At 42.5% G+C, this 12,283-nt stretch overlaps 1 protein-coding gene across 1 annotated transcript in view; it reads left to right on the top strand.

Moving 5' to 3' along the window:
* The window catches only part of LOC310880342 (uncharacterized protein), a 232,441-nt gene that overhangs the window by 62,928 nt on the left and 157,230 nt on the right, over nucleotides 1–12,283 (top strand). Inside the window, exons 7-13 of the mRNA XM_083796017.1 lie at nucleotides 2,584–2,626; nucleotides 3,465–3,514; nucleotides 3,743–3,855; nucleotides 4,721–4,820; nucleotides 4,930–5,097; nucleotides 5,335–5,401; nucleotides 5,943–6,014. Of these exons, the coding sequence (XP_083652143.1) occupies nucleotides 4,979–5,097; nucleotides 5,335–5,401; nucleotides 5,943–6,014 (258 nt within the window). The 5' untranslated portion in view covers nucleotides 2,584–2,626; nucleotides 3,465–3,514; nucleotides 3,743–3,855; nucleotides 4,721–4,820; nucleotides 4,930–4,978. The remainder of the gene's footprint in view (nucleotides 1–2,583; nucleotides 2,627–3,464; nucleotides 3,515–3,742; nucleotides 3,856–4,720; nucleotides 4,821–4,929; nucleotides 5,098–5,334; nucleotides 5,402–5,942; nucleotides 6,015–12,283) is intronic.

Genomic DNA, 12,283 nt, shown 5'->3' with positions numbered 1-12,283 from the left:
TCCATACCGTAGTCCCCAAGCAAACCCACGGACAGCGAGATTTTCTTTCCCCATCTGAGTAAGTGGCGCACAAGTGATTATTTTTCACAGACCGTAAATGAGAAAACGTATTTTACTCTTCCCTTGCAGATGAGGCGGAGGGAAGGCAGGAGCGGCTCCCTGGCGGGGCCGCGGCCCTTCCCGGGGCTCCCGGGGCTGGGCTCGCCTCGGCCGCCGCCGCCCGGCTCCGGTGCCCTCTGGTGCCCGCCGGCTCCGGAGGGAGTGCGGGGGTCGCCCCCCGGGGGTCTCGCAGCGGCTCCTCCGCGGAACCCGGAGGACGCCTCTCTCTCCCTTTCCGGTGGACCACGACACGAAAAGCCTCGGCGGAGCCGGTAGCGGATGCCCGGGAGCCGCCTCCTGCCGGGAACGGAGGCGCCCGGAGCCCCCAGCCTCAGCCCCCCGGGCAGGGCTCGGCCAGGCCGGGCGGCCCCGGGATGCGCTCGCCGTGTTTGTAAGCAAAGGGCGAGGGGGATTTTGGATACGTAAACATGGTGTGAATGAAAACCCTGGATCTCCAGCGCCGTGCTGTGACCTCGACATTAACGGGCTCCATGTTTGGAGCCGCTTGCCGAGAAACGTTTTTTTTTTTTAATAGTAACGACTTTAATGACAAACTTTCCTTTTGGAAGGAGCTGCTCACACCACGGGATACGTGTGCGCTGACTGACTGCCCCCAGGGCATCTGCACTGATGCGAAAAAAAAAAAAACCCACAAAAAAACTAAATTCCTCTTAATCACACGAGAAGTCAGAAGAAAACGAAAATGTGCTTGATTTTTTTTTCTTGTAAAATACTTATTTATCTCGGCGTGGGTTCTTGCTCTCTTAATGAGTTCCCCCGTTGTTTCGGTCGAGGCCCGGCCCGGCGGGTGCCGCCTCCCCTCGCGCAGAGCCCCGGGGGCACCGGGGCGCGATGGCCATCGGGGTCCGGGGCTCGCCCCGGTAACGCCGGCCGGCGGGTGAGCGGCCGGGAGGAGAGCACAGCGAGCCTCGGCAGCACGCGGCTTTGGTTCTAACGTATCGATTTGCAGCTCGGTGTAATCGTTTTTCATTTCTTTCCTTTTTTTGATTGCCTCCTGCAGCACGGATGCCGTGGCGGCTGGTACCCGCGTTCGCGGCGCTTCAGCAGCAGAGCCGCGTGTGCGGGGACCTGCAGCGCTGTCCGACGGCAGCCCTGGAGAAATTGGGGACGAATTTGTCCGGAGCTGGGGCCAGCTGGAGCCGGGGGGGGACGATCTCCCCCCCCGAGGCACCTCGCAGCGCTGCCCCTGCCCTGCGCCGTGTGCCCGTGGCCGGCAAAGGGCAGGCGGGGCTCGCCCCCTGATGTTCCTTCTCCTCCCCGTGTATAAACTATTTTTATAGCACATTTATTCTGGCATAAACGTATCCGCGCTTGGGAGCTCTGCCGTTCGAATTACAGCAGCAGAGGTAACGCGGGGCTGTTTTCTATGTAAGCAGAGCAGAAGGGGGTGGGTTGAAGGCTGGGAAAGTCCCATCGAAAGTGGGCTCTTCCCGTGTTTCAGTGCTCATCTCGCCCCAGTCAATCGGCTAACGGTGTGAAGGTTTCCTTAACAAAAGGCCGTTTGGGTGCGTTTCCAACTCAAACATCCTAAACTCGCTTTTCACGAAGCATCTCGGGGAAACTCGAGGCAGGTCCTGCTCTTCCAGCAACGCTCGCCCGAAAACAGCCCCGCGGAGCCGGGACGATTTGAGACTCCTGACGTTACTCCGGTTTTACACCAAGGCAAAAGTTTACTGACGTTACTCCGGTTTTACCCCGGGTACCGCTTTTAGCCCGGGGGAGCCCCCGGGGCCAAGAAGATGCTGCGCCCCGGGCGTCGTCGAGGCGGGTGTGAGGGCAGCGTTTGGGAGAAAAATGTAATGAAGACACCAGCTCGAGCTAGGTCAAGCTGCAAATCGTTAACCGGTAGGCGAAGTGTGGCTGTTAGAGGTCTGACTCGGTCCAAGTGGTCGGCCCGAGGTCGTGGCGGTGCTTGCTGCCGTGATGATGATGAAGATGGTGATGGTGATGGGTGAAGGCGAGCAGCGAGGCCCGTAGCAGCAGCGTGTGGATGGAGGGAGGCAGCGCCGGGTCGCGGCGAGCATCCTGCCAGGGCCCTGGGGCTGCCGGCTCCGCTTGGCCAGGCCTTCCCCTCACATCCATCGGGAACGTGCAGCGCTCAGGCTCCGGCTGTGCTCGGGGCGGATCCTTCGGTGGAGTTAGCGATGGCCGTTGTGTCAGCAGGCAGGGGGTTCGCGGCGTAACGAACAAATCCGTGCGAGTAAGCCCTCAGCCACGCAACCCCGTGTTGATGGAAAAAAGACCAAGTCACAGCCCTGCATGGTTTTGTCAGTTTACAAACACAGTCCATTAAAACATGATTATGTACAAAATGGGTTCTCTCCATGCAAGATCCTCGTATCCATTGTTTATGCTGCACCTATATTAACAAACCACAAAATAAGCTTGTAGCATCTCTAAAACAGATTTCTTTTTCTTTCTTTCTTTCTCTCTCTCTCTCTCTCTCTCTTTTTTTTTTTTTAGGCTGGGAATGTGATGTGGAAACTTTTCTGGATTGAAATGGCATGTAAGTTCAATCAATATAAGAAGACTGATTTGTGTCTAAAGCTTGAGTATTAGCTAGAATTAAAACATTTATTTTTTTTCAACACTTTTTTTTTTTCTTTCCAGATAATTAATTCAAAGTGTGTTAGGTGGTGTAAATTCATTCTCTGAGCATGTACTGAAGTTGGTAGGTTATATTTAAGTAGAGGGTACTGCTCAAGGAGGAAACCCCGAGTTAGTGTTGTAAAGAGCGCCTGCTGAGTTCAAGTACAGATAGCCTCAAAGCATTACGTCCTCTTCATTCATACTCAAAAATTACTCAAGCATGACTTGCAGTGAAAAAAAATATGCAAAAGACATTAATTTATGACGTGTTCCCTGCCTGTTTCATAACTGATAGCCTGATAACCGTCTTGTGCAGAGTCCCTCAACCTCAGAGACAGTCACAAGGATGAAGAAAATCAAGAGGGAACAGAGCTGTGAAGAGAACAGGCAGATGTGCAGTGGTTATTCATACGCTGAGAACTGTGTGTGTCACAAGAACTCTGATGCTTTTCTGAAAACATAATATCGCAATAATTAGGAGAGTCACCCAAACCCTTCTCCAGGCTTTCCTACGTGAATTACAGAGCTGCTCTCCAACTCCTAAAGTTGCTCTTTGTGTAGTATGAATGTTGTATCATTTATACGTGCATAAATTTACGTATGGAAGTTTATCTAACCAAAATGCAGTTCTAACTGGCTGACAAGGAAATTACTCCCAAAATACATTTTTTTCACCGCAGTAAGTTCTGTGCGAAGCTGGCTGTTCAGTTGGAACTAACAGGCTTTTCCTTCTCTCCTGCTCGACGGACTGCTAGGTCTTGGAGTGATTCCACCTGATCAGATGCTGATAGGCATATTTTGTGAGGTATTTACTGAAGATTAACCATAAGCATTTAAGAATTTAACATAAACCCCACGTAATTTTGAATGCTGCATTTGTGTATTCTGTTGAAATACGGAGGTGAATAGCACCTTGTCCAAATTAAAATATTTTTAATAGATGTCTAAAAAATAATAATTTGCATATCTTGTACTCTTCTCCTTTCTGTGAATGTGAGGGTTGGATTGCTGAACAGTCCCATTTCTCAAGCAGGTGTTCTCCAGGGGCTGTTCAGCCCATGCGAAGTGCTGGATTTTCTACCAGTCCTTGAAGGTGTTCAGATGCTCCTGCTGCTGTTCAGCCCCCTCTGGCTCTAGCTCTTTGAGGCAAGTTACTGCCAGAGCTGAGGTTTAAAGGCCACTGTACGGTGTTTGTTTGTTTGTTTGTTTACTTCTATGGTGTGCTGTGAATTTTCCCTGTTGATGGGTGTGGAAGTATTTCATATTTTGTGCTATTAAATGTAGAAGTCACAGAGCTCTGCTTGTTTCTTGATTGGATGAATTTCTCACTGGATAAATGTACGGACCATGTATTTTAGAACTGAACATACCATGCTAAGCTCCGTGGTTATTTGAAATTAAAATTAATTATTCACTAGTATTTGAACTATTAAAGTACAAGTGCTCAAATATTTGCAGAAAGCAAATGTGAAGCAGCTGTAAATATGTCTGAATTTGCATCTGAATTTTAATGAATATTTGCCATTTTTTTTTTTGGTTAGGCTGCAATGTATGTGTGTATAGGACAGAAAGCTTGTAAATTCCAGTGCTTTACACTTACCAGTGTGCAAACTGCAGCTAAGCCCACTGGATTTAACTTTTATATCCTTAGTTTAAATGGAAAAATACAGACCAGTTTGAAAAAAAAAAAAAAAAAACAGCAAAAAAACAAAACCCTTAAAAAATACATAGAACATCAGAAACTTTAGATAAACACATAAATTAGTGGTCTGTAGCCTTCACTGGCTTGTGGGTAAAAACTAAGTAGTGTGGAGTTAACTCTTTCATATCCAGTAAGCACAACCCAAATACTGAATGAGGAATGTGCTGCCCAGGATCCCCAGTCCAGGGAGGAGCTCTGTAAGTCCAGATTGTTCCCTTTGGTTGCAGAGAACTGATTCTCTGCATGCAAGTTAGGGAATTTGTAACAGTTTTCATTAAACTTTGTCATAGCCATATTTTGTATTTCCAGCGCTGCCTGGGAGAATCTTGACCTGGATGGGAAAGGAGGAGCATAGCAAGCTTAACAGGCAGTGTGGGACCTCCTTGCAGAAGTGATCAGATCGTGCTGGGTTTGTAGTGCTGCTGGACTAGGGGTGGGTACACCATTGTGTCATGGTGACAGTGACAAATTTCAAGGAGAAAAGTAACCAACCTGCCTGTTTTCTCTCTTTGCGAAAGGAATGAGAAGTGTTCAGAGTGGACAGAGACCTGTGCTCAGAAGCTGTGGATGAAAGTTGGTCGTACTGAGAGATATGAGGAGCAGAACTCAGGAAGGAGTATTTGGTTTCAAAAGACAAGCTCTTGGGACTGCTGGATGATGCACTCCAGAGACAGTGTGTGGCATTGGTCAGCCACCTTTCAGCATCCTTGATACAGATAATTTCTGTTTTGTTTTGCTGTAGCCTTAACCCTAATGGAACAGGAAACGTCTGCATAACAAAAGTTGTACGTGTTTCCATAAGGGTCTTACATCTGTTTTCTTAATGCTTAAAATCCAAACAAAAAGAGTTGCTCTTATATTGCTGCTCTGGATTGCCAGAACTACTTTTTGTTTTCACTTTCTGTTCTTGCTGTTTTTTACAGTGCAAAAGTAGCCCAAGGAATCCAGAAGCTGATGGACCTGCTGAGCATGCATTGTACAAGCAGCCGTGTATGTTTCCACTGAGCTTTTGGGTGTCCAGAAATTCTGGACATATGGCCAGAAAAGCTGTAGATGAAGTGTAAGAGTGATGGTTTGCTGCCAAGAGCAGTAGCATTGGCAAGTATGTTTGTGGCATTCACGCGGTCAGAAAGTCATACCAACTGTCTCCTCCCCAGACTCACAAATTCCTCTTCTCAAAAGGGGTCATGTTTTCTGTTTTCCAGGCCTCTAAACACATAAAAGGCATTTGCTTGTTTCCTTGCATCACATGATTCTGCAAGTGGTGTTTTATATGTGTATATATATACATGCAGTTTTTAACTCACTGTGCTTTCCTTTTACCCGTTGATCTTTATTCCTTCAGCAGATCCCTTTTGGTTATGTTGTATGGTGTATTTATTATTTTTTTTTTGGTTTTGAAAGAGAAATTAATTATTATTTCAGTGGATGACTTTTTTTCAGAATAAAAAGCAGATTGTCATGAAGGTAATGATGAGATCTTTGTGGTTTGCTGTGAGCTTCTTGTAACCTATTGGATCTTGTTTAACAGATATGCAGAGAAAGTGCTACACATGGAAATGCTGCTCAGAAACATCTGCAAGGAGCTGGGGGGGAAGCCTCTGTAAGCAGAAGTATTGTCTGACCTCTCATTATTAAAGCAGCCCCAGTGTCATTTAGGGTACGTTCATACCATGGCCGTACTTAGGAGTTCCAGACACAGACCAGCACCCACTCTTTTGGGTGTTGCAGGGTCAGGAGGGTACTGCCATCCTGTTCTGTTCTCTGTTTTTGTGTTGCAATCCTTATTTTTTATAAAGGGATTTATAAAAGCAACTGACATCCTGACAGAACTAAGAAAGTTCTAAAATACGATGGTTTCTCTAAAGTCACTATATTGGGATGTGATCTCTTTGTTGGCTCTGGGGAAAAAAAAAAGTTAGGAAGATAAGGTATTTCTTTGCAACTTATGTTTTGTATTCTGTACAGTCCCTCAAAGTATCTCCTATTAAAGGGGACAAACTCCAGAGATGATGGTATCCCTATATAAATTTTGAATAGTTATGTTTGGACTGGTTAAGAAAATACTACCTTTATAGTCAGAGAGCCCATAATTGGTGGTACCCAAAATTGGGCCAAAGGCTTTGGCACATATTTGTGTTTTCTGTCCATAAAAAAAAATAAAAAAATCTGTTTTCTTAGGCTTGGATATATACAGTCTGTAAGAATTCTCTTCTTTGACCTTACGTTTACATATCTCACATTTTCCAGGTGCGTTTTCCCTGATGATATTTTTATTAGTGTATTCGTGGTAAATGTGTCCTTGAGTGTCCCACAAATTCTGTCCAATATACATTCTGTTACTACATTCAATGCAGATGAAAGTTTCAAGGCAAAGTGTAATTTCCAACGCTGAAAATTTTATAAATGGGGCTGCTGTACCTGGGAGATGCAAGATCCATATATGCACTGCTTTTACGAAGAAACTTAGGTAGTGGATAGAGGGTCAGAAATAATGATTGCTCTAGAATGGCATGAATGTAGGTTCCGTCTTGTTTGTTCCTGCACTGCCCAAATTCTTCATCTGCATGACTGAATCTTAGTTGTTATATTCAGATCCCTCTAGTTCCTGTTAGACTGCACCTGTAAGAGCTGACATTCAATAACTTAAAAAATTAGAAGATGAATAATGAGATAACTTCAGTTATTTCATTCATTTATTTATACTGCAGTTTATGCTACTCCCTCATTCACTTTTGTCTTTAATTATATTTGTGTGTGTGAAGCAACCAAATTTTGGTGCCCTCACACTCATGATTTCTCTGTAAAGACAATATCTACCCACAGAGAAGGGTGACAATGATCTGAATTTCGTAAGGACCTGAAGACTGATGTGTTGGTTCAGTTTTGTGTCCTACGTCTGATAGCAGTCAGTCGTATGCCTAGAGAAAGGCATAAAAAGAGGTAAGTAAATAGTGACTCTACAGGCATTTGTTGCTCAAGGTTTTTCTGAGGTGAAAGTGGATACTCATATTAGCCTACAGTAGACATTTGTTATATTTATTTGTCATTTTCACCTGAATAGGCCTTGGTATAGGGCAGATTGTCTGGCAACACGTTTTTATTTATTCTTTTATACGTGCAATATTCAAAGAACTACTTCCTGTTGCTTGCTTTTTTAACTTGCCACTTGATAATTTTATTTGATACATTTTGTTCATGTTCTGACAAAGTTAACAACCTCATTTCTTTTTCTCCGTGCAAGTCTTAGTTCTGTGGAACTCTGTCATCATTTTCCCCAGCCTCCTTCTGCCTTCCCTGCATCTCAGTCATACCAGTGAGATTGTACTGAGTCTTGTCACTATCCTCGGTCTATGATGTGGTGGTCTTAATTTCTAGCTAAAGAGTATCAGTGATTACGCAGGAATGTACAGTGCTTCTTAAAGTAACAAAAATTGCTAGCATGGAACATTCAGGATTGTGTGTCTCCACATGTATTATCAAGAGTTTTTTCAGAGTTCTGGCTGTAAATTCATGTCAGCCTGTGGTATCTTAAATCCCCTATATCAGTGTCTTTGGAGTGAAACCCAGTCCTTGTCAGAGTAATCCCTGCTCATGTAATCATGTTGCCCTCTGTTGGTTAGCTTTGATTCAGAATGTTCTCAGGCTTGCTAATTACCAGAGGACTTCTTAAATTCCTGTGGAAGAGGCCTAAATGTTTTACCCTGCAAGGCTCTGGTTCGTGTGCCAGCTGCGTGGTGTATCTACACTTTACAGAGGAAAGGGTGGAAGCCTCTTCGTAGGTTGTTGTTGCGACCGTGTTCATTTACAAGGCTGTTTTTGTTTTCACTTAATGAATGTACATTTTAAGAGCTGGAATTCATTGATGTCAAGGTCAGTTATTGAAAAGTTTGTGTTGACTTTTTAAGGAATTGGACTGAAAACAACTAGAATGAGAAAATTTTTCCTATGTGTCTAATGTTTCTGTCCCAGTAGATTCCCAATGAATTCACAGAGATGTTTGGTAAAGTCAGATGGCACAAAAAAGCCAAAGGGGGGAAGAAGGCAAAAAGAAAGTTTATTGCATAGGCAAATATAAAAACTCTCCCTTTAACTGCTGGAAAATGGTTTTATTTTAAACCTAGCTAATAGATGAATTAAAAGGCTGGTGAGGAGGAAAGATGGGAAATTTTGGCAGAGAAGACTATTTTTCTTGTTGACTGATTAATCTGGAACTGCTCTGAGTGGAAACGGACTTCTGGGATCAAGCGGTATCCTGTGCTCTTTGCATATATTCTGACTGCAACCAGGTAATGCGTTTGGGTGGATTTTCTCAGTGGATGTAACTGGGTGGATTTTTTCAGAGGATGTAACTGAGGATCAAAGTTTAAGAAGGAAGACTGTGGCAAAGCTGGGAATAGGTTTCTGCTCTTGAGGGGTAAACTGGAACGCTAGTCAGCATGTTGCAGCGACTTGCATACAAGTTCTTTCAAATCTTTGCACCTAAATAAAGTATGAACATGATTGATGCTCATTTCCTTTCTTTTATAAAGTGTTTGAGATCTGTGGTTGGAAAAACAAGCACATAGGTGTAAACTATTGCTATTGATAGAAATGAGTTTAAGATGGCACAGCTGAAAGTATTTCCTGTACTTTTTCTGGGATGTACTGTGGATTAGACTCTAAGTGTAAAAGCAAGAGTCGTGTTCCAGTTGACACCGATACTTTACATAATATTATGACTTGGTTAGAGATATTACTTGATGGCTCTTACCAGGAATGTATATGCAGGTAGTACAGCTGAATATTTGAAAATAGTAAAATAACTAAATAAATAAAAGTAAAAAAGTTAAAATCCACTTATATATATATAAAAAAAGAAAATCCTGAAAAAATATTAGCAAAATCTTAACCAAAATTTTAAGCTTACAAAATGAAGATGATATGGTCTCTTGCCACATGTATTTATGAAACAACCCATAAGGACATTGTTTTTTTTTTTAATCAGGTAGTTTATTATCACCCTTGAAGTTCATTTCAGTTTTGTCATGGGTTTAATGATGCTAAAAGTTTACCTGCCAGACCCTAACGCAAAAATCATAGCCCTTTTCCAAAATAAATGTTGTTTCTTTTCAAAGTAGGAGGACAAACAAAATACTTTGGAACGAGAAGTGAAGAAATAACATATATGGGCAGTTTTACTTTTTCTTGCTTGTGTGTTATATATGCTTTTCCTATTAGTTTACCCAGACTTTCCATGTATACTCATGCACACACATAAAATGTTTTTAAAACAGCTGCATAACAACAGCAACCGGGGACCCTGAAAACTATTTTAATTCTTAAATTCTTTTAAGCAGTATTTATTAGAAGTTAAAATCAAGGTAGAAGCAGTGTAATTCTCCCAGCAATCTAAGAGGTAAACTAAGAATGTTTTATTTAGCGACGTGCGTATTTATTTTTACTTGGTATGAACATGTTTCAGCATGTTTATGTGTGGTGTGAGAATTTTTCAGAATCATATCTATGGATCTCTGCATATTTATACGTTACCCAAGATGTCTTATTCTCTTGGTAAAACTTTACTTGCCAGATATGAAGCTGTTTGGAGACTATTTCTGTAATAGATGAGGCATCGAGCCTGTTCAAACAAGCATACCTCCTGTCCTTGGTAAGCCACACTACCTCAGCAGATATTTGGAAAAGTCAAAGGCTAGCTTCCTTCATATTAGAATGAGGAAAGACATCTGGTTTTCTATTGCTTTTCAGATGTTTCTTTGTTTTTATTAATGCCTAATACATGAGTGGCCAAAAATTGAAGTTTACTGGATTAATGCAGATGCTAAACCAAAAATAGTTCCTGTTTTGCATCTGAAGATTTTGATTTGGGGTCACTTATGGGTGGAAGTACAGCTACTTTTTAATCATGTACAATAGAACTACTCAGTGGCGTATGGTGTGGGCGAATGTGGACACGATATATACTAAAATTGCAGGGAGAATTTTTGACAGTACAAACTAACCTGGAGGTTGAAATGTATGACAGGGCCAAGTAATCCTAATATAGAAGGTGGTAGAAGTGTGGGCTTGTTCTGCAGTTCATCTGCAATCTGTATGTGAAAACCTTACCTGAAGAGAGCTTGCTCCCGTGTATCAATGATCTCAGATCACAGACTGGCTTTGAGCTGTACAGAGTTTGTACAGCAAAACCTGGGTTTGTGACATAGAACAGTTTGGGTTGGAAGGGACCTTAAAGATCATCTAATTCAAGTCCCCCTGCCATGGGCAGGGACACCTACCACTCCACCAGGCATATTACTTCTGAAAAAGTAACTTCATTTTGGGGGCATCTAATATCAGTGCTGGTATCAAATGTGCACACAGTGGCAAAACTGTTATATCAAAATAATTTAGAGTAAAAATAAATTACTACATATCTTCAGTGCACCTGTTTTCCTTTTGAATCTTGTGGCCAATCAGCCACCACGATGTAAGCTGCAGTGGAGCAATGGCGAAAGCTCCACTTGGGCGCCATTTTGTCACGCCAGGCTTGGTTCAGGCTTGTAGGTTGCCCAGTACATCTGTAGTGACTGTGGAAGAAATTCATCTTCCTCGTCCCCCCCAGCAGTATAGGGGCAAGGGAGGTTCTTCTAATAGCCTGCAGACCTCAGTGTTAAAGGGAACTTTTATGGTATAGAGTACTGACAACCTTCATTTGTTAGCATTTTCTGGCCTTGTCTAGAGAAATAATACTGCTGCCTTAAAGCTGTTAAGCCTAACCAGAACCATGGACGTGACTGTTTGGAGGGTAAAAGAAGTGGAAGGAAGGAGAGAAGACAGCAGTGTGGTGTCTTTTTTTTTTTTTTTTTCCATGGTCTGCTTAAATTTCTAATCTGCTGTAAACCTCACATTCAGATTGAAATTTTGCAGGGCAAGGACACCCCAGAGTGATGCTGGATATTAACATATTAAAAATAAATAAATAAATAAGATGGAGAAGATAATAGCTCCTGACCAGTTTAGAGTGAGATACTGGTTTGTGTTGGATCCTTGTCCTGTAAGCTTGGAGTACTCAGATCCACCTGAAGGATCAAAAGTGTCCTCAAGCCTCTTAGATAGATGACTCGGAAATAGTTGAAATGTGTTTCATTTTATGGTAAGTTTAATGTTTCTAACCTCAGTGCAATTTGCAATTACAATAAATATCACAAAAAAATTAATGTGGCCACTTCAAATACAAAGGAACGACAGAGTGTAATCTGAGAAAATTTTATCAACATGCAATTTCCTTAGCAAAAACATCAATGTATCATTTCAGCATGCTGAGAAATATTTATCTTTTGGGACAGCAAAATCATTTGCAGAACGTTTTAACTGCTAAATAAATATTTTACTGGCAACTTCTGAGGCATCATAAATGCAGTCAATATAAACAAAGCAATGTGGAAACCAGCTCCAGTCTCAGTTGAAATAACTGTTGGCTAGTTCATGGCAACACAGGACTCTGGGATGCATTTGGCTGAGTCTCAGCATTTGGAAATAACTTTTTTTTTTTCTTTTTTTCCCTGCTACATAAGCAAGTTTGCTTAGTTTATTTAGGAGTTCTGGCAATGGAAGTCACATCAAGCTTTTAGTACTAGTGATGCAACTAGTTAGCATTTAACTGAAACCTGTCTTTTCACAGTTAAATCACATTTTTTTAATTGAATCCAGTGCTTATGAAAAATACTGGATCTGCAGCCTCGGAGGCTGTCTACTTGGCTGCAGAACAAGAACATCATGGCCATGCTAGCTTGAACTTCCTCATGGGCCCCTGCCAATGTGCTTCACCTCTGACCTATAACTATGTTGTTTAACTGTCTATTTTATTGATAGTCTCTTCTCTGACTATCC

Source organism: Anser anser (genome assembly GCF_964211835.1).
Source record: "Anser anser genome assembly, chromosome: 12".
Classification (NCBI taxonomy): domain Eukaryota; kingdom Metazoa; phylum Chordata; class Aves; order Anseriformes; family Anatidae; genus Anser; species Anser anser.
Note: the sequence above shows the minus strand (reverse complement) of the source record. Positions and strands in the feature narration are given on the sequence as shown.